The sequence below is a fragment of the Sarcophilus harrisii genome, chromosome 5 (assembly GCF_902635505.1).
Source record: "Sarcophilus harrisii chromosome 5, mSarHar1.11, whole genome shotgun sequence".
NCBI lineage: Eukaryota > Metazoa > Chordata > Mammalia > Dasyuromorphia > Dasyuridae > Sarcophilus > Sarcophilus harrisii.
The window spans coordinates 245,473,784-245,500,858 of NC_045430.1; the positions used below are offsets into that span (position 1 = coordinate 245,473,784).

Here is a 27,075-nt window from a genome sequence, read left to right on the forward strand (position 1 = left end):
AACAATAATACGTCTGATAATACAGGCCTCATTCCACATCTGTAGCTCAGCCCTAGTCAAATGACTGAAATAGTGTAATCCTGAAATTTTTAGTTCATTGTTTAGCCTCTTTTAGATTATTTAGAAAGATAAAGATTCTAAGGAAATTGTAGTTGTTTTGCCCCCTTTTTGTAGGGGATAGGAAAAATCACCCACAGGATATATTGAGTAATTATTTTTTCCTGAAGGTTAGAATTATTAGAAGGACAATGTCTCCAGATAATAAATCCTTCAAAATGAAAGAGATACTAGAAATTGTCCAATTTAACCTCTTATCCCATCAAGAAGGAGTTCCTTCAATGCTATTTCTAATTGGTGGTCATTTAGCCCATGATTGAATAAGATATGGTGATGGAAAACTCAAAAGAGTTGGCAGACTAGTCAATTCTGGGTTTGGAAATTTTATTGTATTATATTAAGAAGAAATCTGCGTTCCTGTACTTTTTAACTCTTTTGTTCTAATTCTTTTCTCAGGAATGATATATGGTATACATCTAATCCCTTATTCATTTCTTAAGCTATTGGGAAATAGTTCTAAATCTCCCAGAAATCATCTTTTTTTTTCCTTTAAACTAATAAACATTTCTCATTTGGTACATATTCAGGTCTACTCACCAGTTTCATGGGCATCTAAGCATGAACATGATAATACTCCAGTTGTGTTCTAGCCAGAATATAGTAAAAATGAGACTAGATTTGCAATTTATTACCTTAAAAAGTCACATTAGCTTTTTACTACAAAAACTTGACTAATATTTTTTTTAACATGAACTATTCTTAAGTTGAATTTTCTGTGTTCTGTTGGTTTTTTGAGCCTAAGTATAGGATTTTATAGCTACTCTTCTTCCCTCTTCCCTATCCTTTAGAATCTTACATTCTAATGGGGGCAGAGTGGGGCGTTATATGTGGTTGCTTTCTTATATTTTTTCTCTGGTGTCAAACTTGGTCCTTATAACTTTATAGCCTTAGAATCCAGTTGTTTAGTTCTAATTCTTTCCATATGTATAGTCATTTTGGATTTCTTTTTCCTGGTTTTGTCTGTTTCACTGTATCTATTCATATCACTCTTCTCAGAGCAGAACAATTACTCTTATTCCCACTTTCAGATGAAGAGTCTTTCAAATGCTGGAAGACAATATTCCTGGCTCCTCAAGAGTTCTGTTATGTAGTGGGCGTTCAGGGATTCTTGCTGGAATTAACTGTGTGCCAGAGTGATTGACTTTCATTCAATCCCTTCTCATTGTTTTTGTGATTAAAAATTGTTAAACATTTTTGCTTCTTAGGAGCCAATATGCCTTATTTGCCACAACCTACTAGTTATGACTACGATGCCCCATTGAGTGAAGCAGGAGACCTCACGGAGAAGTATTATGCTGTGAGGGAAGCTATTGGAAAGGTGAGTTTTCTATAAGAATTCAGGCCTTGAGGGTCCGCTTTAGGATGAGATTCCTAGGATTAGGTGTCAGAAGGGGAGCTCCTAATGATAGTGATGAATAATAAGGCTTTCCAAGTGCTGTACAAGTACTATCTTATTTGATCCTCACAACGACCCTGGGAGGTAGGTGATAATTATTATCCTCATTTTACAGAGTGGTTAAATTGCCAAGTATAGTATAGCTAGTAAAGGTTTGAGGCAGGATTTGAACTCAGACCTTCCTAATTTTAGATCCAGAGCTGTCTGATCCCACCTTGCTCTAAGACTAAGATGTTTTGCACACATGCTTTGGTTCAAGTATAGCAGGAAAATTGTTTTCCATTGATTTGCTTTGCATTCTGTGCCTTGGACAGGACAGATGCTAGCAGCTTCGAGCTGGCCCAGTGCTGGTGCCTGCCTCTGAGAGCGTGACCTGAGCCTTCCAGGTGGGGTTTCCTGTCTCTTCTGTGGCTTTTTACAAATCCGCAGTCTTTTTGCTCTGTCACTTGAGTTTTTTTTTTTTTTTTTAATTTAAAATTTTTCTCAATACATGTAAACAAAGATTTTATTAATTTTTTTCCATTTTTTTCTTTATTAAAGCTTTTTATTTTTCAAAACATATACATGGATAATTCTTCAACATTAGCCCTTGCAAAACTTAGGAGTTCCAATTTCCCCACCCTCTCCCCTAGATGGCAAGTAGTCCAATATATGTTAAACATGGTAGAAGTATATTAAATAAAGATTTTTAATAATTTTTTTTCGAATTTGAGTTTCAAATTTTTATCCTTCTTCCTTCTCCTTCTTTAAAAGGCAAGTAATTTGATTTGAATTATACTTGTACAGTCTTATGGAACATTTTCATATTAGCCATATTGAAAAAGAAAATACAGACCAAAAAACCCCCAAGAAAAATAAAGAAAGCTTAAGAGAGCAAGCTTTAATCTGCATTCAGTTTTTTCTCTGGTGGTGGATAGTTTTCCGTCATAAGAGTAGTCGCTTGAGTTTTGAAATAAACTTGTATACATAGACTTTCTACCCGTAGGTAGGAAATGGTCGTGTAAATGTTTTTAAAAGAAAATTTTCTTGTATTTTTAATATCATGTACAACCTTTACATTTTTTTTCATCTTTTTCATTTAACTAATTATGCTTTATTTTTTCATCTGTGCCCTGCTGGAGAATCAGTGAATTCCCCCGCCCCCTTTTTTTTTTTTCTTTCAGTGACTTTAGTTATACAATCTTGGATCCCAGCATTCCTGTATTGACCAGTGGTCCTTTTATTACTAGGAGTAGAGTTTTGAAAAATATTTTTAATTTTTAATAACTATTCCAATCAAATTGTTTTCATTGATAACCCTCTTTATGCATTTAAGATTACCAAAAAGTCCAGGACATACAAAAACTTAAGAACCCAGGTTAGCTGGTTCTTTCTAGCTCCAAAATTTCAAGACTACTGAGTTCTTCATCCTCTGAAAACTCTAAGCAAAATCCAGGGGTTTAACAACTGTTTGTCTCCTGGTATTGAATAGGTGGCGTGGCCATCAGAAAAGCATCCAGAGGCTTTACCTGATTGCCAAAGGAGGCACCCAAAAGTTAAGAACCCATCTCTCTTCCATGGAGAAATATTAAGAGAATAGAATTTAGGCTTTACAGTCAGATGTCCCATCGGGGGACAGTTCAGATTTGGGACCTTTGTCCCTGAATTTCTTTCCTGTTCTATAAATTCATGGTCCTGCCATTTCAGGAGATGGGGGAGATGCTGCTGGAGTGTTTCTCTGTTTTCAGAGGTTCTTGTTCCTAAGTCACATGCAGGAAGGTCCTTCCTTCCTGCCCTGGCTTTGCCATCCTGCGCAGCTACTTGTGGCCTGGGGTTCTGGTCAATGTCCTTCCTCACCTGCCCTTACCCTTAGGATCTGATAAGGTCCAGTGTGCCTCCCACTTGCTCTTTGCAAAAGTGAGAAAAAGGTGGGGGTGAATGGTTTGCAGCTGTAAAAGCAGCTCCTTCTAGACAGACCACATGGATGCCAGCTCCATCTATTCAGTACCAGGGGACAAGTAGTTGTTAAGTTGTTAAGCCCCTGGTTTTGCTTAGGGCATTTTCAGAGAGTACAGAGCTTGAAATTTTGGAGCTAGAAAGAGCCAACTAATGCGGGGTTCTTAGGTTTTTGTGTTTCCTGGACTTTTTGGCAGTCTGATGCCTTTGGAACCCTTTTCAGAATAACATGCATGGTTTTTTATTATAATTGAAAAAAATGCTAAATTTTAGAGGTTAATGAAAATAAAAATGTAAATTTTTTTCTATCATGTTCTCAGACCCTCAGAAATCCATCCATCTATCCAGGGATGCCCTCTTGGAGTTCTGAACACTCCTGATAAAGAACTTCTAATTTGGCCTGAAGCATCTCACTCTTCTGTATCATTCCTGGTCCTTCTCTTGTAGCATCTGCTCCAAGAATGGAGAGCTCACTGCTTCTCCCAGGTTGCTGTTCATGCCATTTTTGAATAGGACTTTGTATCCTTAGATGGGACCAAAACTTACTTCTCTGGCCACATGTTGTACACACCTAGAAAGCACTTCCTCCTCCTCCTAACCTCCTCCTCTTTTTAGGAGTCTCGGCATCCTTCAAGGCCCAACTCAGGTGCCATCAGTATGTTCTTATGTCTGGAACCCTCCTAATAGGTCTTACTGATCCCTATCTTCTCTCCCTTGAAATATCTTGCTTATTAGAGTCAATGTTCTATCCCCCTTTTCTCCAGCAAGAAAAGACAAGCTCTTTGCTGCCTAAGGCTGTTTTCCCCTTACTTTGTTGCTGTCTTCTTAGCACCTCCTATAGTTCCTTGCTTAAAGTATGGGCTTCATAAATCCTTGATGAATTGATGGGGTTATGGGCCAGACCTGTGATTTCATTAGTGAAAGGGGCAGGCGTCCCTTTGATGGCAATATCTAATTTTGGGGATTTACCTGGAGCACCCTGGTCACTCAGTCAGTGGTCTCCAAAGCAGGATTTGTGTTTTGGTCATTCTGGCCCCAAGGCCGGCTCTGCACCAGCTTGTGTGGCCTCCTTTGAGGAGTTCAGCTGCATCCCGTCCATTGTTCTGGTTAGTCCTACCTTCAGGGGCCAGCCAATTTTTCTGGCTGCTTTGTTTTCAGCCTCTGCCTCTGTTCAGCACCATGATCTATCTGGGCCTCTTGACTCGGCTGCTTTCCAACTTTTTTATTAGCTGTCTCAATTTTGGAGTCCCTGACCCCTTTCTCCAAAAATGGTAAAAGAAAAAAAAAAAAAAAGGAAGAAACCGTTCCAGAGAGTCAGCATTGTTGTGATGTCTCCATCCTTACCCCTGAGCTGGAGGAATCGCTCTTTGGGGGTGGGGGTTGTCCCCTGCATCACTTTACAGCAAAAGCAGCTTAACCAAGGCCAAATAATTTGACTAAATACTTATTTATGCTTCTTAATTTATGTTGGTTACCAAGTTTCCAGAGCGGTTTAATTTTCAAGGATTTCTGTGTAAACACCGTAAACTGTGTAAACCCCCTGGAAAGGGGTTTGACCTGGTTTACAGAAGCCCCAGTGATGGGTTATAATAGTGGGTGTGAGACTGATTAATGCATAGGCTTATAAACTCTAGGTTTGGAAATGCCTTAGAGATGCTCTTTTTTCAGCTTCTCACTCAATAGAGGGAGAACCTGAGACCGATTCTGGACCTTGCAGGATTTTGAGTAGGATTGGCTTCTTTCTAAGACCATAAGCTTTAGTTAATCACAGTAGCCTAGTGGTCTCTTATTATGTATTTATTTATCGCTTTGTTCTGTTCTTTTGAGACCAATGATCATTTTCCTCAACTGAGGAGAAAATAAGAAAAATCCAGATCAAGTCTTCCATTATCATTATCATCTCCGTCCTTTGGAAGTAGACCTATCTCCTTCCTTTTCCCCTCATTCTAACTAAAAACAACGAACTTTTATTCCTCCTCTGAACCTGTCTATTTTGATGATGACTTTCCCAAGAAGCAGAACCCAGCACTGAAAAAGAGTACCCAGTACACAGCGGGCACTTAATAAATGCTTGTTGATTGATTGCTCTATCCAGGACAAAATAGAATTTCATTTTCCTTGATCTGCGTACTGAGCTTCCATTAATGTAAGTCATGAACAAGTCATGTGGTCTGTTTGCCTTAATTATTACTTCATCTGTAAAATGGGAATAGAACCTACTTCCCAGGGTCATTTTGAGGATCAAATGAGATAAAAATTTGTAAAGCCTCAGGACTATGTAGAGCTATATAGAACAGAGTTAGTGCTATATGGATCTTAGCTATTTTTAGCTGTTATTATTAGAATTAGATTGCAGCCCAAACTGTCTCTGATGCATCCGGACTGTGTGACCCTGGGTGAGTTACTTAATCTCTCAGTCTCCACACCCCCTTCCAGCTCCTGTGACTCCCCAGGTTTCCTACCTACATACCAGTGAAACCACTGGTCCGGCCCAGAGGCTGCTGTAAGCATTTTGGGCTTCCAAATTTTAATTAGGTAACTTGGACTGAGCTTGCTCTCCACTAAAGCCCACACCCCAGGATAGATATATTTTATTTTTTGGTGGGGAATGAGGGTTAAGTGACTTGCCTAAAATCACACAGCTAATAATATCTGATGCTAGATTTCAACCCAGGTTTTCCTGACTCCAGGGCCAGTGCCCTAGCCATGGTGTCATCTAGGTACCCCTATACCAAGATTTTTTCAAATGAATTACTACATAGCCACAGTCCTCCCAATTTGCAATATGTTGTTTTTCCTGATTCTGACAACGAGGCAGAATTTTGCAAAGTAGTAAGTGGTTCTGTCTTCTCTTCAGCACTCTCTTCCTTCATATACCTTGTTGCCCAATTTTTATTTCTGATGTGAGTAAGAATTAATTCAGTTTGATTCAATCTGCATTAAGTATATACTGTATACTAGGGTTGTAAGAATCAAGTGCTATATGAATTATTATTAGTAATTTTTCTTGGGAGAATATAGGATTTACACAGATAAATAGACACATGCAATTTTTAGGAGAGAAATTGAATTAACTCCTGGGGAAGGGAAAGGGATCAGGGAATGTTTGAAGAGTGACTTCTTAAGTGCCTCAGTTCTTACCTAGCCTTAAGCAGTAGTCTCAGTCGGATTGAGACTTTAACTTAAAAAGACCAAGGTCTCCCTTTGCATCTGGTGCCATCTCTAGTCGTCCTTGATCTGTATCTGGCCACTGGACCCAGACGGCTCTGGAGGGGAAAGTGAGGTGGGTGACTTGCTCAGTGCTCCCCTGCTTCAATCCAGTTCATTTCCATGTCATGGTGTCCCCTCCCCACGTCATGGCCCTCAATGAAACAACAACAGACTTTCTTAGCTGAAACTCAAGTGTTCTTATACCTTGTCATTGAGTCATTGCAGTCATGTCCGACTCTTTATGATGCTATTTTGGGTTTTCTTAGTTATCAGCATTATATTACTATTATTAGAATAGTGATCATTTTTTAGTTATTATGACGACTACAGAATCATTATCATCTTGTGATGGTGATGCTACTGATAAGGTGTCATGGAAAAGCACAAGGGGAGGAGAATTTACGGATCCATAGGAGTTACTTGGGGCTTCTCACTTTCTCAACCGTAAAACCTGCCCTCTTCCACAGAAGCATGTAAGATAGTAAAAATGGAAGTGCTTTGAGGTCCGTCTTTTAGTTAGAAAGAATTTAACAAAGCATTAACAGTCATACTTGAAATGTCTACAGCTCCTTGCCACCCACATCAACAGTAAATTAATTGGGGTGATTGGGGAAGGGCTTCCCAGAAGGGAGTCCAAGAGAAATCGGACAAGCTCGTGTCACTTGGCAGTTTTCTGTCTCTGAGATATTGGTACCCCATGGCTTGGCGGGTTACCGGTGCTGAACAGTGATGAGTCTAAGTAGACTTATTTGCTTGAACATTTCAAGATGCCAACTAGCTAATAGCATCTGAGTTTCCTAAAGAATGTTCTTTCGTGTGGGTGAAAATCTGACTAGACATGGTTAACACTTCAGCCAGAGGTTTAGAATTATTCTGCATAGAAGGTTGTAGGAAGTAACTTCATTGTTTGTGTCAGTTTTCATTTTAATTGTAGGTAGTTATTTTAAGGGGGGAGTTCTCTGCAGAACAGGTTTTATTCACATGGAATTTGCTAATAATTGTCTGCTTTTAACTGGTCACTAAGTTTCTGAAGAATCACTTTTGAGATTTTCATCTTTTTTTAGAATTCTGACAGTCATAAGGGACCCTGAATTCTGGGTCTCAAAAAGATGCCAAGAATAGGGAATAGGGCCTTAGGATTACAAATTTAGACATGTTCAATCCATTAACTTCAGTTTTCTCATCGATTAAATGAAGATAGTCATAGTTCTTAAAAGTCCCACTGGGTTGTAATAATTGACTCAACTTAGATAAAATGTAAAAGGTTTTGTAAATTTTGAGGCACCATGCATACATGTTATCTTCATCATAATCATATCTCCTCCTTTTTGCATAGGTTCTCTCCTTTCCTTCCCCTCCCCAAATGCTCTTCCTCCTTACTCCCTTTCTTAGAATTCCTAGTTTCCTTCCAAGGTCATTGCAAACACCACTGGCTTTTCCTGATCTCTCCACCTCCTAGAGCCTCCCCCAACCCCCCCCCCCAAAAAAAAAGTCTCAATTATTTTGTGCTGGATGTCTCAAAAATCTTAATGCAGCTTAAAATTTTGTTAAATTGCTTTAAATTAAAATTTTGAATTTTGCTTAAATTGCTTAAAGCTGCACTAAGACTTTTGAGACACTATATTTTGTGTATACTTGTGTGCATGTCTATAAAACGTGAGCTTCTTGAAAACAGGGATTATTTCATTTTTCGCTTTTAAAAAACTTTGTTGTCTAACACCCATAAGTGTTTAATAAGTGCTTGTTTATTAATAGTTATTAGCCGGATAACTGGGTCACTTGATTTCCCAATACTCTAAGTAACTGTGAGATTCTCACTGATTTTCAGTTCTTCATTGCTACAGATAATTTCTTTCTTTATAGAGTTCCCTATAGAGATGAGCTCATAGGTAGGGATCACAGAGATGTGGGAATTTTGCTGATGTGCTACAATATTTGCCCAGGAAAATGAAAGTATAGAAATGAGGAGATTGAACTAGAGGATCTTTTCCATCCTTTCTGGCTGTAAATAGCATCGTTTGAGCTTTTGATGCTTTCTCATCAGTTTCTTATTTATCTGTCTCCTGGTCAGTGAATTCGGAGAAGGGATCATAGAATCAGAAATTAAGAGCTAGGAGGGACATCACTGAGTCAAATGCCATTGTTTTCTAGTGTGTGAGGCTGAACTTTGCTCTTGGTCACGTAGATCACAGATGTTACAGCTATGATGTTAGTAGTCCAAAACTGTGTCTTCTGGCTTGCTGACCTCATCACATATAATAATCCCCAGTTCAGACTAGGCTCACGAGAATACAAGCAATCATTGGTATTGCTAAGCATCTTTCACTCAAACTTTATATTTTCTCTGTCTAGTGATGGAGAATGTTGGGGAAGGTAAGCAGAGAAATAAAGTAATTCTGTAGCCCTGGCTTTTGCGAACAGATAATTCAAAATCAGGGCTCCTTTTTCCACTGTATTTCTCCTACTTGAACCTTCATACTCGATAACAACCACACAATGGCAGAACTGGAAGGGACTTTTGAGATTATCTGTTCTAACCTATCCATTATGTATTTGAAGATTGGATGGCTTCCTTACCTTCTGTATTTTTCTCTTGCTTTTGTGGCACTCATTTCTCCCACCATATTTCTGTTGTTCTGCTTAGAATTGTTTGTTACTACAAAAAAGTTTGTACAGCATCTGGAACTTTGTAGAGGAAATGAGCTAGAAATAAAACTTGTTTTTTACCTTCTCTTAAAGGAGTGTTTCATTTTAGAATGTCTTCTAAAAAACATCAGTGTCACTATATTTATCATACTGCTGCTGGGGTTTTAACCAGTTTTTTTTTTTTTTTTCCTTCTTCCCCTTCCTGTTCATAGTTTGAAAAACTACCAGAAGGACCTATTCCTCCATCAACCCCCAAGTTTGCCTATGGAAAAGTTGCTATGAAGCAGGTAAAAAAAAAAAAAAAGCACAATGAATTTGAGCACAATGGATAATAGCAAGAATGTGGAGGTGTATCTCATTTAATTTTATGGGAACAGTTTTTTTTCTAGGGGAATAATAGGGTATATTTAAATTTGGTTTCTATGAAAATAAAGTAGGGGATTTTCAGGGGGAGAGCAAGGGTATAAGCATATATTTACTAGGAGGATGGGCAAATGTTGGGAAATCTGAGGGTAGGGAAATAAGTGAGAGTGTTTAAAATGTGTCTGAAGCCATTTTATTGGCAGAATGTATATGACAGGTTGGTGTAGTAGAGTAACCATTGATCTTGGAGTAAGGAAAAATGGATTCAGGTTTCTGATGCTATTGGCCATGTGACTGTAGAAAAATCACTACCTGTGTCCTAGATAGCTTTCTAACACTTTGTTGCAGAACAATTGTTCATCATATCATTAAAAGAGGAGTTCTTATATTTATGAAATATTATGGATCAGGATTTAAAAAAAAAAAGACACTCCTAGAGTCTCTAGTATTGTAAATAGCATGGCATCAGATGAAAGCTTTCTAAGTCTACTTTACTTTTTTCAATATTTTCTTTTCTTTCTTTCTTTCTTTCTTTTTTTTTTTTTATTGAGGCAATTGGGGTTAAGTGACTTGCCAAGGATTACCCAGCTAGGAAGTGTTAAGTGTCTGAGGTCAGATTTAATGCAGGTCTTCCTGACTTCAGGGCTGGTACTCTATCCACTGCATCACTTAGCTGCCCCTTTTTTCAGTATTTTCTAGAGAGAAATGTTCATTTCAGCTTTAAATCATGCCCTTCCTATTGTGGTCTTTGGGTTAAGATGAAGAATATGGAGAAAGATATCTAACATGAATTAGAAATAATAGATATGAGCATCTTATGCAATAGGGTGAGAGAAAAGCGGAGAAAAATGTAGAGAAAAAGCAGTATCTAAATGGCGCGTGAACCCAGGATGCTTCAGTCTAATCCTCATTTCTATATCTATTGTGCCATTACTGCTTTTCATGGAAGAGCTCCCAAACTGATGAAACTTTTAGGCTTTTTCGACCACAACGAGGGAGGTGAGAGATAGTCTCTTAATACCCCCACCTGACCACATATGGAATATGGTATTCAGTTCTGGCCTACACATTTTAGGAAGGCCAAAAATAAATAAATATTTAAAAAAGAAAGAAGAAAGAAAGGAAGGCTATTAGCAAGAACAGAAGAGAAGATGGTGGATGAAGTAGCTAATCTTGATGGTGCATCTTTAGGTTTACAAAAGAGTTTACATGCATGATCTCATTTAAGCATATTGATAATGCTGTGAGACAAGAAGTAGTATTCTCATTTTACAAATGATGCTTTAGAGAGGTTCGTCTCCTTGACCAAAGGTCACTTGGCTAGGAAGGAGTCACAGGCATTCAGTTGTTTGCATCTGTTGCCTCCTTAAGACTCCAAAAATGTATTAAACTGAAGCAAAAATTTTCAAGTTTGTATGTTTCTTTTGCAAAATTTGACTAGCATTTCACCACCTTAAAACTGTGCTACATATATATGTGTATATGTGTGTGTGTATGTATATGTGTATAGTCATTCATGACTCTAATTGATTTCTAAGTGCAAAGCCCAGAGAGTGCTTGTCACATTTTCCATACCTGATTTGCATCAGATATAAGAGCTCAACATACTAGAAGGAGTGTGGTTTCTATGACTGATAAGAATCTTTTTAAAAAATTAATCTTAAAATCACACTTCTCAAGGGGCTTCTCCAGTTCATCATTTTGTATAATTGTTAGCTTAGGAAAGGTTTTGTTTCTTCCAAACATTTCTGTTTCTCCTGAGGGTATTGCCCTTCTTCCAGATCCCCAAGTTTAAAAATTGGACTGTCATCTTCTACCCCTTACCCTGACTCCACCCTCCACGTACCTGCTCAGTTGCTGAATCTCCTTTGTCTTTCCGTACCATCTCTATTGTTGCCATTACTCACACAACCACCTTTTCATTCATTACACTCCCTTTACCTTTATCCTGGACTGCTTCAGTAGCCTCTATCAGTTCTCTCCCCAATTCATCCTCCACACGGCTCCCAACGTGATTTTTCCCAAGTACAAGTCTGACCATAACCTTCAGTGGCTCCCTATTACTCTTTGGTCACACAGCTAGTAAATGTCTGAGGCTGGATTTGAACTCATAAAGATGAGTTCATCTTTCTGATCCCAAGCCCAGCACTCTATATACTATGGCACCACTTAGCTGCCCTAAACTGCTTTTCTTTTATTTGTATTTCTGTATTCTCTCTGTGTTTGTATATGTCCTTGTTAACTTGCCCATTAGAATATAAGCTCTTTCAAAGAAAGGATGGTTTCTTTCATTGTCCTTCTATCCCCAACACCTGGATATAATTCCCAGGATGTAGTAGTCCAGTAATTGCTGATTGACTGACAATACCTGTATACATATTCTCTATGTCAGCTTTATTTTTTGTCTTTTTATTTCCAGTACCTAGCATAGTGCCTGGCGTGTCATAGGTGCTTAAGAATGTTTATTGCTTCATTGATAAATCAATACAAACATTAGACCATCTGTTTTGACACAAAATGGAATTCAGATTTTTCTGAAAGAGCCATTGAAACCATGATGAGTGTGCTTAATAGTTTATCATGACTATTATTATATTAATATTCTATCTTAATATTGAAAATCATTTGCCTCAAAGGGAAGAAAAATGAGTTTAGGGAAAGTAGAAAAAATTACATTTTCTGTTTTCCCCCCCTTTAAAAGGGAAGTTTTTTAACCTCCTAATTTAGTAGGTAGAATGTTTGGTCCATTTTAGACAAGACTGTTTTCATTTACATTTTTTAGTGAATGGTGGTAGGTTGTAGTAACACAATTGGGAAGTTGAATGAATTCTATGGCTTGTTTTATGTTTGGAAATTCTGTCATATTCACTAAAGTCTTTGAAGGCTGACTTTGGTACCATTTATGAAGGTGAGCAGGCATTAACTGGATATCTGTTTCTGTTTTTTTTTTTTCTCCCCAGGTAAATACAGTGCAAGATTCTCTTGATGTTTTGTGCCCTGCTGGACCATTCAACAGCACTTACCCCTTAACATTTGTCCAGATGAAACAGGTACATTTTCCAATACATAAAGTTACTTATTAATAATACTTCAGAGTATAACTATTTTGCAGAGTTGTAGTTCTGTGTTGCTTCATTTTTTCCTGTGTTTGGCTTTATTGGGGAGCCAGACTTTGGGTAAAGTAATCATATAAATTTTATTTTTAGTTTAAAATTTTATTTTTATTTTTTGTTCTTCTATTGCCTAAAATTCTCTTTGTATCCATTTCTCTTCCCCAGAATCGTCCTTTATGACAATTTCTAGGATTTCTTTTTTGGTTCATATATTTCAGAATGCCTTAGAGTTTTTGGTTTTGTTTTGTTCTTTGCCACTCTCTACTGGCATCCTCTTTCACTGGTGTGTCCCACCATGTTGTGTTGATGCATAATAGAATTTGGCCTGGAAGTGCTTTTAAATAGTGGTTTAGGGATAGGTTGTATATATATTTTCCAAAATCCAAATTAACCAAGAGGCTCTTTCCTAGGTCGGGGCTCTCAGAGGATGATTTCTGGCCCAAGCTCACCATCTTCCTCTTCATCTCCACTCTTTCCATTTTCTTGAGTGACTTCACTGTTCATAGAATTGACACCTTGTTATACTCTGACTTCTCAGGTTATTGAGCCTTGTTAATTCCCATGACTTATGTCTCATCCTGGCCCAAGGTATTCTTAAGGAGCAGTGACTTAATAGACCTCACCATCTCCTCCCATCTTCCAGACACTGGACTTTAAGGTTCTCCTTGATTACGACAGTCTTCTACCCCTCCCAAAACTATTTCTTTTCTTTATCATTCCTGCAGTTCCCCGATTCTCCCATGTTTTCCCAGTCTGTCATCCTATTCTGATTTCCTTGCCCTCTCTTTACATGTTTGATTCTAGAATTAGCTGTTTTCATCTTGCATTAAATCCTTTGCCCCCAATCACAGGCATTTATGTAACTTTTTGATTCTTATTCAGAAAATAATGAATATTACTAGAGGAAGTCATGAATCTGTGCTGAGTGGATCCACTGTAAATTCATGCTAACTCACTTCCACTAGGTAGGAAAAGCGACAGATTTAGAGCCATAAGAGTGGCTCCAAAAGCCATCTTTGCTACTACCTGAGAGATCTGGGGTAAATAAGCCTCAGTATTCTCATCTTTAAAACGAAGGGATTGGACTCGGGGTCTTTCTAGCTCTAAATCCATGAACAGGTGATCCTGTCATGCTTTCTACAGTGGCAGCTCCAAATTGCTTTGCTAGAACCCCCCAACTCTTATCTATCATGCTTTTCTCTATGCTTTTTCAGGACCTTGAAACTTTTTTCTGTTTTCATTTATATTCTTTGCAGCTTGTCTCAGAGGATGAAGTGCCTTTCTTCCTTTCCAAATTAACCCCTTCCATTTATATTCTTGATCCCATCTCATGTTGCCTCTTTAAAAACTTTCCCCATTGCTTGTTATTTCTCTCCTTTTTATTTTCTTTCTCTGTAATGGCTTATTCCTCTGTACCTAAAAAAAAAAACAAAAAACAACTGATAAATTAATTTTTTTTAAATGCTCTGATCTCTCCTGTCCTAAAAGCAAAAAAAACAAAATTTAAAAAACCTAAACCCTTCCCTTGACCCTCCTACACCTTCATGGTATCATCTCTGTCCCCCTTCACTATAAATATTATAGGTAGAGTAGTCTAGACTTGCTTCCTCCACTTTTCTCACTTCCTACCCCTTCTGCAACTCTAGGTGTCTGGCCTTCATCCCCACTGATCTTTTGAAAGCCCCTTCTCACGTACCACTGGCCGTTGGGGGTTTTTTTCTGGCCACAGACCTTCATGACCTCTCTGTAGCATTTGATTCTCTCTCTCTCTCTTTCCTTCATGCTGATCTCTCATTCTTTCATTTCCATGGTCCTTTCTTCCTTGATTCTCCTCTTGCTCCTTATTTACATGAATGGTTGCTGACCTCCTTCTTTCACTAAATTCATTTTCCAGGTCGGTCTCATCTATTTCCCTAGCTTCAGTTATCCTCTGTTGGCAGATAATTCCTAATTTTGTTCCATGATTTCCATTTTCCTGCAGACATCTCCATACTAGATACAGATATAATATCTGTTGATATTATATGTCTAAAATAAATCTCACCTCTTTCTCCTAAATATGTTTCTACTTCACTAAGGCCTAATTTGAAGTCAGATCCTCCTGACTCCTGAAGTACCTGCCTGTCTCTCTCTATGTTTCACTTATTCAGAGACAAAGGGGGAAAATGATTCTTTTTAAAGAATTAATTTCTTAAATCAAAAAATTTTGTTTTGTTAAACAAGAGTGACTTTTAACACACCTGGATGTATGTGTCTAGGAGGTAGGGCAATGCGGGGAATCCTGGCTTTGTTTACCTTTCAGGAAGAGCCCTGGTAACAATAGTACGGTCTTGTGTGTTGGTTCAGTGCTGTTGACCATTCTCAGTGCCTTCATATCATTGACCTTATTCCTGTAAAGACTTTGGGATAGACCAGCCATGTGCCTCTCTGTTATCACTGAGCACTGAGCCTTAGGAGCTTTCTCGTTCTGCTCTGCCATTGCTTAACCTCCTTCTGTTTCCCCACTGGTAAAATTACTTGCCCTGGTTTCCTTGATGACCTTTTATGAAGATCAGGTGAAGTGATGTGCTAATCGCCTTGTGATAATATAGAACAACTTCTAATAGCTATACACTGTGTCAAGCTTAGGTCTTTTCCCATAAAAGTGTGATACTTTTATTTTTTTAATAATAGCTTTTTATTTTTTAAAATACATGCAAAGATAGTTTTTAACATTCCCTCTTGCAAAATCTTGTGTTCCAAAAATTTCTCCCTCCCCCATCACCCTCCTCTCTTAGACAGCAAGTAATCCAACATAGGTTAAACATGTGCAATTGTTCTAAACATATTTCTACATTTGTCGGGCTACACAAGAAAAATAAGATTAAAAAGGAAAAAAATGAGGGAAAAAAGAAGCAACCAAACAATAGCAACAACAAAAAAGGTGAAAATACTATATTGAGAGCCACATTCAGTCCCCATAGACCTCTCTCTGGATGCAGATGGCTTTCTCTATTACAAGTCTATTGGAAAGAGTCAAGTCCAAAACTGTGATACTTTTAAATCATCAGACAAAAATGGAAGCTCTCGTGGTATAGTTTTAAAGAGACTCTCTGTCTATAACTTACCATGTTTCTGAGGTCCTCTACAAACTGAAAAGTACTTTTGATCTCAGTGGAACCCAAATAACAAAAATGGCTAGTTCCGAGTGGGAGCAAAAATACAAAACTATGGGGTAGGAGGAGGTATCCTGGTGTGGTAAAAAGAACATTAAAATTGAAATCAGCAGACTTGGATGGAAGTATTTATTCCCTGGGTAAATCTGGTAAAATTCCTTTATCTTTCTGGACCTCAGTTTCCCTTTTTTGCCAAATGAGAGTGTTGATCTCTGAGATCCTTTCCATTGAAATCTATGACATTTCTTTGTTTCCCCCAGTATCTAGCACTATACTTTGAATGTAGTAGATGCTTAAATATATATTTGTATAATTGAGTTAAGTAAGAAATGAAAAAAAAAAAATTGAAAGCGGCCTTTAGCATAGTCAGTTCCTGTGCCCTCTGCCACAAACCCTGAAGGGACTTCCCCTCTCTGCCTCTGAGGACTGGGTTATGGCTTTGTAGGTATTACAGCATCTTCCTCTCCTGTGCCAGAAGTCCCTTTAGACATTGTTCTCCGTCAGTGAGGTTGGAGTGTTGGCGGCTCATTTTGATGAGTCTTGTGAATATGACAAAAGAAGTTTTTAGGGTGACGGGCTTCTTCCCCACAAGCCTGAGAAGCTGGCTTTTGATTGATTTTTTTTTTTTAAAGATTATAATCCTATGTGTTATTTTCTATATTTTAAAAATTATTTTGAGAAGGGCTTCATAGGTCTCACCAGAATGTCCAAGAAGTCCACAACCAAAAACAGTTAAGAACCCTTAGTCTCAGAGGAAATGTTCATTCATTTTAGGAGTTTTGGAGGGCTGGGGGAGTTAATTTGGAGGTTTGTTTTCTGCACTTTTCTGTTGAACCAGGATATGTGTAAAATGTTTAATTTGCATATAAAGTATCCTGAAAGTGCAGTTTTAAGCTACTAGAGCTTGAGACACCCTGTATATATAACAAAGCAGTCATAAAACCATAGCTTTTCAAAGCTTCCCTCCTTTTCCAAATAGTTTGTTTCATCAGATATGCCTGGATGTGTATGTCTAATGTTGAACTCTTAAGTCAATCACTTCTCTGCCTGGAGATGAGTAAACTGATTCCTTATCAGTCTTTCAGAATCAGAGTTGCTCTTTGCATTGATTAGAATTCTTAAGTTTTTAGAAATTTTTCTTTATAATGTTATTGTATGCATTGTGTTTTGGTTCCTGCCTAGGTTTCCATGAAACTATCTGTTTTATCACTTCTTAGAGCATGATAGTATAGTATTCCATTACCTTTCCACACCATCATTTGTCTAGTTACTGGGCATCTCAGTTTCTCAGTGCCCTGTGGTAATATGGATTGCTAGGAATATTTTATTATACGGTCCATTTTCCTCTTTTTTGGATCTCTTTGGGGTATAGATTTAGCCATAATTTTGTTTGTCAAAAGGGATGCGCCATTTACTGACTTTATAAATATAATTTCAAATCGCTTTCACAAATGTCTGGATCCATTTACAATTCTTCCAATATGTCATTATTGTATCCATCTCTTCATATCCTTTACAGCAGTGATCATTTTCTTTCTTTGTTATTTTTGCCAGTCTGATGGGTATAAGATAGAACTTGAATTATTTTAATTTGGATTTCTCTCATTCTTAAAGACAGCTAGATGTTATGGTAGATAACATATAAATAAACTCATTTTCCTGAGTTCAGATCTAGTCCTCAGAGGCTTACTAGTTGTGTTGACTCTTGGCAAGACACATAACCTCATTTGCCTCGATTTCCTCATCTGTAAAATGAGTTGGAGAAGGAAATGGCAAACCATTCCAATATATTTGCCAAGAAAACTCTAAGTAAGGTTGTGAAGAGTCAGACGCGACTGGGGAACATTTTTTTCATTTGAGTGTCAATAGCTTGCCTTCTTTTGAGAATTGCTTATGAGCTAATATGTGAATTTGGCTTCGGGACAACATTATCTTTTGACCATTAGACTGGAAATTGGCTTGTATTTTTGTATTAAGTCTAGTTCAATTTCTACACAATTCTGTCTATCAAAACTTCTACAATGCAGAGAATAATTCGTTTTTTGTCTCTTCTGCTTTTGTTCCTAAATTTGCCATATGAAGAACCTTTCACACTAAACCAGTAAGACATCCCTCTTTCAAATTCAGGCTGAATCTCAATAAAATAAAAATGAGTCTGTAAGGAAAGGACTAAGATTTTGGTTAAAGCTGTTGGTCTCCCCATAAAAACTAAATAATGCCACACTGACTTACTCATATATAGCTGTCTATGGACATGTATCCCCTGATGAAATATATAAAAGTTAAATATTTAAGTTTTTTATCTGTAAACAGTATCTCGTATACAGTAAGTGCTCAATAAGTGCTTATTGATTGGCTACTTTTACTATACATTATGACTTGGTGTTAACTTAAAATTAATTGCAAAATTTATTGATTCTTCTCTCCTTTTTCTCCAGTATTTTGGCTTTGTGCTGTACCGAACAATACTTCCTAAAAATTGCAGTGAACCGGTGCTTCTTTCTTCACCCTTAGGGGGAGTCCATGACCGTGCCTATGTTTCTGTGAATGGGGTAAGAATTGTCTCCTAAAGTGCACGTTTTTTCCTTGTTGAGATTTTGCTGGATTTATTCTTCTATTTCCTGGGCTAAGTAGATGAGTGTGCAGTCTTCCTGCACAAATAAATGTAGAAGGAATTTTAAATAGATACTCTTAGCCTTTATGGATTCACCCACCCCGTTGCCACTTGGATTCAGCATTTTCCAGGATTAGAACTCATCCTTCCTCCCCCACCTAAATCCATCCTTCCTGGAAGCTTCCTTATTTCTATCGAGGCCATTACTGTCTTCCCACTCAATGAGGTTCCCTAACCCTTCTCCAGTATATAATCAACTGCCAAGCCTGGTCTTTCCTGGGTCCACTCATACTCTCCGTCCCATCCCAGGCCAGGCCCCCTTAACCTCCTGCCTAGACTATTGTTATAATTTGTCTGCCTGCCTCAAGTCTTCTTTTCCAATCTGTTCTTCACATACTTGCCTAAATGATCTTCTTAAAATCTAATTGTGTTATTCTCTTTTCAAAATCCTTTCCTGACTCTCTTAGTTTCATGTTAAAACTCTATAATTTGATGTCAGCCTGCTTTTTTTTCTTTTTGATGAGGCAGTTGAGGTTAAGTGTCTTGAGGCTGGATTTGAACTCAGATCCTCTTGACTCTAGAGCCAGTTCTTTATATCTAGTGCTCCATCTAGCTGCTCCCACTTTTTTAGTCTTGAATCCCAGTTAATCTCTCTCATAGTCTACAAACTATATTAGTACTGGAACTAGAATTCATCATTCCTTTTTTCATTTCTGTACGTTCTTACAAACTATCCTCTATACCCAGAGGTTTCCCCTAGTCCAGCTTCAAATTAGGTACAAGAGGACAGATCCTGGAACTCTGGTATATGTGGAGCTCCATCTTTAGCTAACTCTGACCATGGGCACCTCATTTAATCGCTATGGGTCTCAGTTTTCCTGATCTTTAAAATGGGAATGATATTTGTAATGTCCATCTCATAGGGGTATTACAAAGCTCATGAGAGCTTTGTATTGGTCATATGCTTTGCAAACCCATTTGAATTGTTGTCTTTAAATCCAAGTTTGATGTTTTCATTGCTTGTGGGATTGTAGTATTCCGTATTTTAGAGAAATTAGTCTGTTTTTTTAAATTAAACTTAGCAGTACTTGGGTCAGTTCAGCCACCTGTTTCCCTAGGAGAGTGACTGAAAGGTAGCAGCTGAGTAGAATACCAAGAAGGTGGGGAGGGATTGGGGGATCCAGTTGGATCTTTGTGATTGAGTTATTTCTTACCTGACATTGAATTTGTAGGTTTCCCAAGGAATTCTGGAGAGAAACAGGGTGCTCTCTATAAATATTACTGGGAAAGCTGGTGACACCCTGGACGTGCTTGTAGAAAACTTGGGGAGAATCAACTTTGGAGAGGACATCAATGACTTCAAGGTAATTTTAAAGCGTTTGAGGAACTTGTTTGGTCATTCAAAGGGGAACAACCATTCATTCATCTTGTGACTCCATCCCAGCACTTAGCACAGTGCCTGGCGCATAGTAGGTGCCTAATTAGTGCTTATTGACAGACTCGGTGACTGAATATCTGCAGTGGGTCTTTTGTCGCCCAACTCTCGTGACTATTTTTGCCTTAAGAGTTCTAGTGTGTGACGTGGCCCATCCCAGAAGCCGCATAGACCTATCCACACAGCGATAAAACTCCAGGAGGTTCAGATCTCTAGGATATGTTCAGTAGGAGGGACAGAGTTTCCTGGTTGACACACTTAAAAAGTTCGTTCCCTGGCAACTAGCTGTTAGGTAATGAGCCTCCTGTCTTCAGTGAGCGCTGGTCATGCACTCACTGGAAGCCTTTCCCTTTTGGTAGACAGAGCCAGCCTGGGCTCTCCCAGCCTTCCACACCCCAGGACTCCATCCTCATCCTGGCCTGAGCGTAATGGGGGCAGGAGGATATTTAGGGTGGTGCCCCCTAAATATCAGTAGTTTCAGTAGCACAGGGAATCCTCAGGTGAGGAAATGCCCTCTTCTAATTCAACTTGGCACTTTCTATGCAGTTTAAATCCATAACTCAGGTCACATAGCCAATATCCAGGCTTGAACCGAGTTAGGAAAACCCAAACTCCAACTTTTCTATCCATTAAACCAAAGCAAAGATAGTCTTATTACAAAAAATAGTATATCACTAACATGCAGTTCCTTAAGTTATGAAAATATTTGGAAAATGTTTTATTTAAACATGACATTATTTCCTTTTAAAATTTAAGTATATTTTTAATGAACAAAAATCTACTTTCTCTTCTCACCTTTATTTTTCTTTATAAAAAAAGAAAAAAATATATCGACTGCAAAGATAGCAAACATTGGCCATGACCAAGACATATACGTTTTATTCTGTGTCCCCAGCTGGTCAACTTAACCTTGTGAGAGGGGTGTGTGTGTGTGTGTGTGTGTATTAATGGTCATGTATTTAGAGACAGGAGGGACCATGAAAGGCATCTAGTACCAGCTGTTCATTTCACTGACAAGGAAATTGAGACCTTGAGAAGTCACTTGCTCAATATCTTTGTGCTTATCTCTTGGCCATTTACTGTGCTGGCGATAATGAATCTTCAGAGGCAGAGTTTCGGGAAGCTTAATTAAATCCATACCAAAGGAAATCCTAGCTGTGTTCTCAGACTTATGGAATGGGCCAAAGGACAGTAGATTGAGTACTTCACGCCCTACCTTCCTCATTTTATAGAGAAGAGGCATGAAACCCCAAGAAAGTGCCCAACCTGAAGGCACGAAATGACAAAGCTGGGCTTTGAACCCACAGCTGTTGACCCCAAATCTGCTGCCTATCTAAGACTCAAAGAAGCTCTTGCAGATAAAGGTTAGGTTTGCAAAATCATCTAAATTTGGGAGAATTCTGTTTTAAAGCTGAACCAAGTCCACTGGCCTGGAGCTGAAAACAAAGATGGAAACCAAGATGATTGTCCATTCACTCATTCTCCAATATGGCCAGATGAGCCGTAAAATGGGGGTGGTCTTCCTTATTTTTGAGTCTCAATACCAGCAATGTACTCCACAGGATTTTGCCCCATCTCAGTTCTTGTCCTTAAGCCCAATCCATTTCGACAACATTGTGGTCCGTGCCTGGTAACTTGGGGAACACTAGCCTTTGGATATTTATTTGGTTCTCGGACCAGAATTGAGGGTCAGGAGGTTGACAGGACATCCTGGATATCCTTGGGTTACTGGGCATTAAAGAAAGAATCTACCTTCTAATTTAGATAAACTCCACCTTTCTTTCCACGGGGAACATCTATTTTTGCCATTTTGAAGGTGTGTTGTTTCTGAAATTTTTATTTTGCTCTTGAGATAATAGGAAAGTAGAACAGTGAGTACAGAATGTCCAACTTGTTATTGAGTTAAATGTTAGGGTGGAAGGAAGCAAAGGGAGGAAGCCAGTCCACTGTGGTTGTGTCTGCTGGTTAGTAAACCTGAAAAACCTGAAAAACAATGGCTTTCCTGAGTTGCTTAATAAAGTGCCCTTTTTTGTTATACTATGAAGGACCTTGGTGTGGTTCCTAAAATGCTGGTTTGTAACCAAGAAAATCTGGGTTCAAATGTTGATTCAGATATTTTCTTGTTATGTGAGTGTGAGCAAGTCACTCATCCTCTCTGAGGTCTTATCATTGGTAGCAGGGGTTATGAGAATCAACTGAGAGAATTCATGTCAAGTGCTTTGGGAACCTTTATTAAAAATTTTTAATAAAATATTTATATAAAATAAAAATATTTGTAAAACTTAGCAAGCTCTGTGAATGTTAGTTCCATCAGTCTGGATAACCTATGTTCCTGGAGATGAGGAATTGTCTCCTTGCATTTGTATTCTCTGCTTTTGGCATGATACCTGATAGATAATAAGTGCTTGTTGAATGACAGATTACTCTCACTAACTTTAAAATACCATAGAAATGTGGTGTTTTTATTTTTTTTTATTAATAACTATGATGTATTCAGTGCACAAGGAGTTTGGGCTTAGGAAGATGAGCAAGATAGTCCTTGCCTTTGAGTTTACAGATAAAATATATATTGTTAATACATATTTGTTATTTATATATTTTGTTTGTATATATTCATATCTGTATGTATTGTTGTTTCTCTTAATATTTATACTATACTTATACATATAAGCAAATATACTTATAATAGATTATATTATGTATTCTGTTCAGATGTATTATTTACATATTTTGCATATGTTAATATTTGTACATATTTTGTTTCTGTTATAATATTTAGAAAGGTATTTTTATTTATACTTTTATATATTTGTCATGTGATATGTTTATACTGTAATACATTTATATTATTGTGTAATAGATTTATAATTATATATTTTAAAGTTATTATTATGTATCTATTTTATTTATTTTGCATATTTGTGTGTGTATGAACACACCAAACAAAATGGCAGCTGTGTGAATACCATCACATATTTCCCAAACCAAACAGACATTATTGAACATAGTCAAAAATTTATTGATTTGCATACTAATTTAGTGTCTTTTGCAAGAAAGGGAAGTAGTAGATTTTAGATTTTAGGGGATAGAGTGTGCTAGTGAGGTCATTGATTTAGTGGGCTTCCAGAGGAGGAGACTTCTTCTTCTCGGCCTTGCGCTTCAGCAGGATGAGTGACTTGCTCACACTCACCTTCAGCGGTGTATAATTCTAGAGAAATGCCTGGAAGATCTGAGATTAAGAGACTTAAGGTCAAACAGCCAGTGTGCCTCAAAAGACTTGAACTCAAATCTTTCTGGCTTCTCTATCCATTGTACCTCATGGCAGAAGTTCCAATTTATCTTGCAGATCATTTTGCATATGGATTCAGTCATGCGACTGAGACTTTGACTTTTTCCTCTTTCATTTTCATATACATTTAAATCAGTTCTCTAGATAGCTTCGAAATGAGACCATTATCAGAGAAACTTGCTACAAATTTTTTTTCCCCATTTGCCTGCATCTGATTTTTGTTTTTTGCTATTTCTTCTAATTTTTTCTTTAGGGTCTGATTTCCAATTTAACCCTTGGGTCAGATGTGCTCAAAGACTGGTTGATGTTCCCATTGGATCTTCAGAATGAAGTGGATCCTGATCTGGAAAAGAAGGTGACCTCCAGGAGTAATCCTTCCAACTCAACTCTCCCATCCTTTTATGTTGGTCAGTTTTCCATTCCTTCTGGAATTCCTGACTTTCCTCAGGACACCTTTATCCAGTTTCCCGATTGGACCAAGGTATGATCAACTTGGGGCTTGGGCATTTTTCTTTTCTGTTTAAATAAAGCTCCATATGTAGCATTTGGAAAATGTTTATCTTGTCAGTATTGGTTTAAAACGTATTCCTTTTAAAATTACATTTTATTTTGTTTTCAGATCTGCGCAATTTTTCCTCTCATTCCCAATAAAAACTTTGGTTATAAATATGTATAGTCAAACAAAACAAATTACTGCTTTGGCCATGTCACACTTTCCCTCATTCCCCATAATCCTTCCACCCCTAAAATATGTGTTTCGGTCTTTTCTCTGAGTCTGTGACCCCTCTATCAGTAAGTGGGCAAAAGGTTTCATCTAGAATCCTGACACTGTGGCCCGTTACTATGTTGAGTTCTAAGTCTTCCAAAGTTGTTGTTTTATCCATTGTTCTCTTATTTAACTCTACTTTGGTTCATGTAAGTCTTCATATGTTTCTCTAGAGCCATTCTCTTTGTCATTTCTTATGGCACAGTGGTATTTCATCCCAGTATAGATCGTAACTCGGAGGCATCTCCCCAGAACCTGCAGTTCTTTGCCACCACAAACAGAGCTGCCACAATACACAATACAAGTCGTTTTCCTCTTTCTTTGATCTCTTTTGCGTATAGACCCAGTGGTGGTCTTGCCAGGTCCATGGGCGTACAGACTTTAGTGACTCTAGAGCATAATTCCAAATTGCTTTCCAGAAGAGCTAGATCAATTTTCAGGTCTATCAACAGTGTATGAATGTACCTGTTTTCTCACAGCTCCTCCAGCATTAGTCATTTTCTTTTTGCCAATCTCAGAGTTGTGTTAAGTAGCATTTCTCTAATTACTGGTAGATTTAGAGCATTTTATCATAAGGCTACTGGTACTTTGGATTTGTTCCTCCAAAAACTGCCTCTTTATATCTTTTGAATATCTGTCCATTGAGGAATTTCTCATTCATATGTATTTAAATCAGTCCCGTAGATAGGTTTGAAATGAGACTGGTATCAGAGAAACTTGATACAAATTTTTTTTCCTAATTACATTCATTTTTTTTTCTTACTTTAAAAGTATATGCTTTTATTTGTGCAGAAACTTTTTAATTTTATGTAATCAAAATTGTACATTTTACCTTCTGTGGTCTTCCCTATCTCTTCTTTGGTCAGAATCTTTTACCCCATTCATGGATCTAATAGGTAATTTTTTCATGGATCGTCTACTTAGTTTATGATGTCACTCTTGATACCTAAGTCAAATAATCATTTGGAGTTTATCTGAAAGATATTGTGCTCTCTTTCCCTCCTCTCTCGCTCTCTCTCTCGTATTGATCTGTACCTCATTTCTATCCCACCATGTTGCAGTTTTCATTGTAGAGTCAGTTCTTGCCCTAGAGATCGTTGGGTTTGCCAAACACTAGTTTCTGGGCTTGTTTGTTTCTATATATTTTGTACCTTATCTGCCCCATTGATTAGCCTCTATTTTTTAAACTAGTACCAAATGGTTTTAATGATTATTGATTCTTAATCTAGCATCCCTGGATAAACTCTTGAACTCAGATGGGAAGAAAAATTTAAATAGGAAAAAAATACTTTTACAATTGGGGGGGGAGGGGGTAAATCTTTACTAAATTTAAACTGAAGTTTAGAATTTCCCTCAAATATTAATTTCTTTTAAAAAAATTATTCTGAGGAGAGAGTTTTACCAGATTGCTAATACTTAGCAACTTAGGTCATAAATTATTGCTGATTTGACCTTTGATCCATAGGATATAGTTAAGAACCCCTGATTTAAAGAATGAGAAATTATTGTTAAAATATGAAGTGAGGTGAGAATGTGATAAGGATGCTTAATGTTGACTTTCCCGCAGCAGACTTTGCCTTTATTCCATGAGTGTGGATTTAGTAGTTAAGCATTTTTGAATTTGTAAAACTAAAAGGTAGAAGAAGAAAGGAGTTAGATCATGTGCTCTCTGAAATGTTTTATATATAAAATTCTATAACTCTTGAGATGTGTCATCCTGGACATACGCACTTGGCCATTTACCCTCCAAAGACTGGTCAGGCAGATCCAATCCGGTTGCAGCCACTTCCCCTCTTCTGGCCCCTCCCTATCCTGCCCTCCCCCCTGTCCCCATCTTCTGCATCCACTAGGGTTCTATAAAAGTGACTTTGTTTTAGTGAATGAAATAACTGATAAAGATGAACAGTGAGATAAAAATGAAGGCTAAGATTTATATGGGTGATTAAGCTGAAAAAAAAGAATCAATTGCTCTTGTTACTAAAATATTTTGCCATTTGCTGTTCTAAAGTTGCCATGTTTTTTAATCTTTCCTAAGGGCACCTTTAGAACACCCCCATTAGTGATCCTGTGGCCCTTGGCACTCGTGTTATGGTGTGGAGGTCAGAAGGTTTCCCCCTCTCAGTCTCCATCACCTCTTCAGAAAGGGGGGCACGCGTGTGGAGTCACGGAGGAAGAGCTGGAAGCTCAGGTCCTGGAATTCAGCCTCCTTATTTCCCAGATGAGTGAACAGAGACCTAGGCAGTTGATGTGAAGGCTTGAGATCCCACAGGGAGGTAGCTAATGGGAGACCCAACCGTGAATCCCAACTCTGTCCTGCGATGTAGCACTCGTCCTCCTGTGGTCTCTCGGTCTAGATTTGTTATTTTCTTTTTATCCAGTTTCTATTCAAACTTGTAGTTTTCTTTTTATCCAGAATTTCCATTCAAACTTGCTATTTTCTTATCCAGAGTTTCTATTCAAACTTACTATTTTCTTTTTATCCAGAATTTCCATTCAAACTTATTTTCTTTTTATCCAGAATTTCTATTCGAACTCTATTCAAACTCCCCAATTTTTGAGAGGTAGGTGATGATCTCTGAAAGGAAGTTGGACCAGGAAAGAGATAAAAATTGTTACCAGCTTCTGCCCACACAGTTGGTGCTTTTCCAGCTTATCTTGACAATCAGCATTTCAGATGGGGCAGATAGAGCTGGGCTTGCAGGTGGAGGCTTGGGAGCCCTCTGCTTGCGGTTTCCCATGCCTGGTGAAGAATACCTGCCGTCACTGGATGGCTTTGTCTTGGCTTGGGGCAAGAGAAGTTCATCTCAGCTTTGGGCAGAGTACCCTGCAAGGCATCGGGGAAATGAGATAACCCAGCTCCCGCAGCAGTCATGGAATTTCCATTCTAGGAGAGGGGATGTGTATAGTGTGGAGATTGTAAATACATGAATTCATACATGTAAATAGGCACAGATAGTATGTGTATAAGTCTATAAACACCTGCGTTTGTGTGCATCTGTATTCACATGATACACATGAGTGTGTATCCACACAATC

At 38.0% G+C, this 27,075-nt stretch overlaps 1 protein-coding gene across 3 annotated transcripts in view; it reads left to right on the forward strand.

Annotated features, from left to right (window-relative positions):
* Positions 1–27,075, forward strand: part of GLB1 (galactosidase beta 1) — an 80,346-nt gene that overhangs the window by 47,695 nt on the left and 5,576 nt on the right. For all 3 annotated transcript variants that reach the window (XM_031940021.1, XM_031940020.1, XM_031940022.1), the window contains exons 10-15: positions 1,323–1,435; positions 9,517–9,591; positions 12,628–12,717; positions 18,374–18,487; positions 19,782–19,913; positions 23,527–23,754. In XM_031940021.1, the coding sequence (XP_031795881.1) occupies positions 1,323–1,435; positions 9,517–9,591; positions 12,628–12,717; positions 18,374–18,487; positions 19,782–19,913; positions 23,527–23,754 (752 nt within the window). The remainder of the gene's footprint in view (positions 1–1,322; positions 1,436–9,516; positions 9,592–12,627; positions 12,718–18,373; positions 18,488–19,781; positions 19,914–23,526; positions 23,755–27,075) is intronic.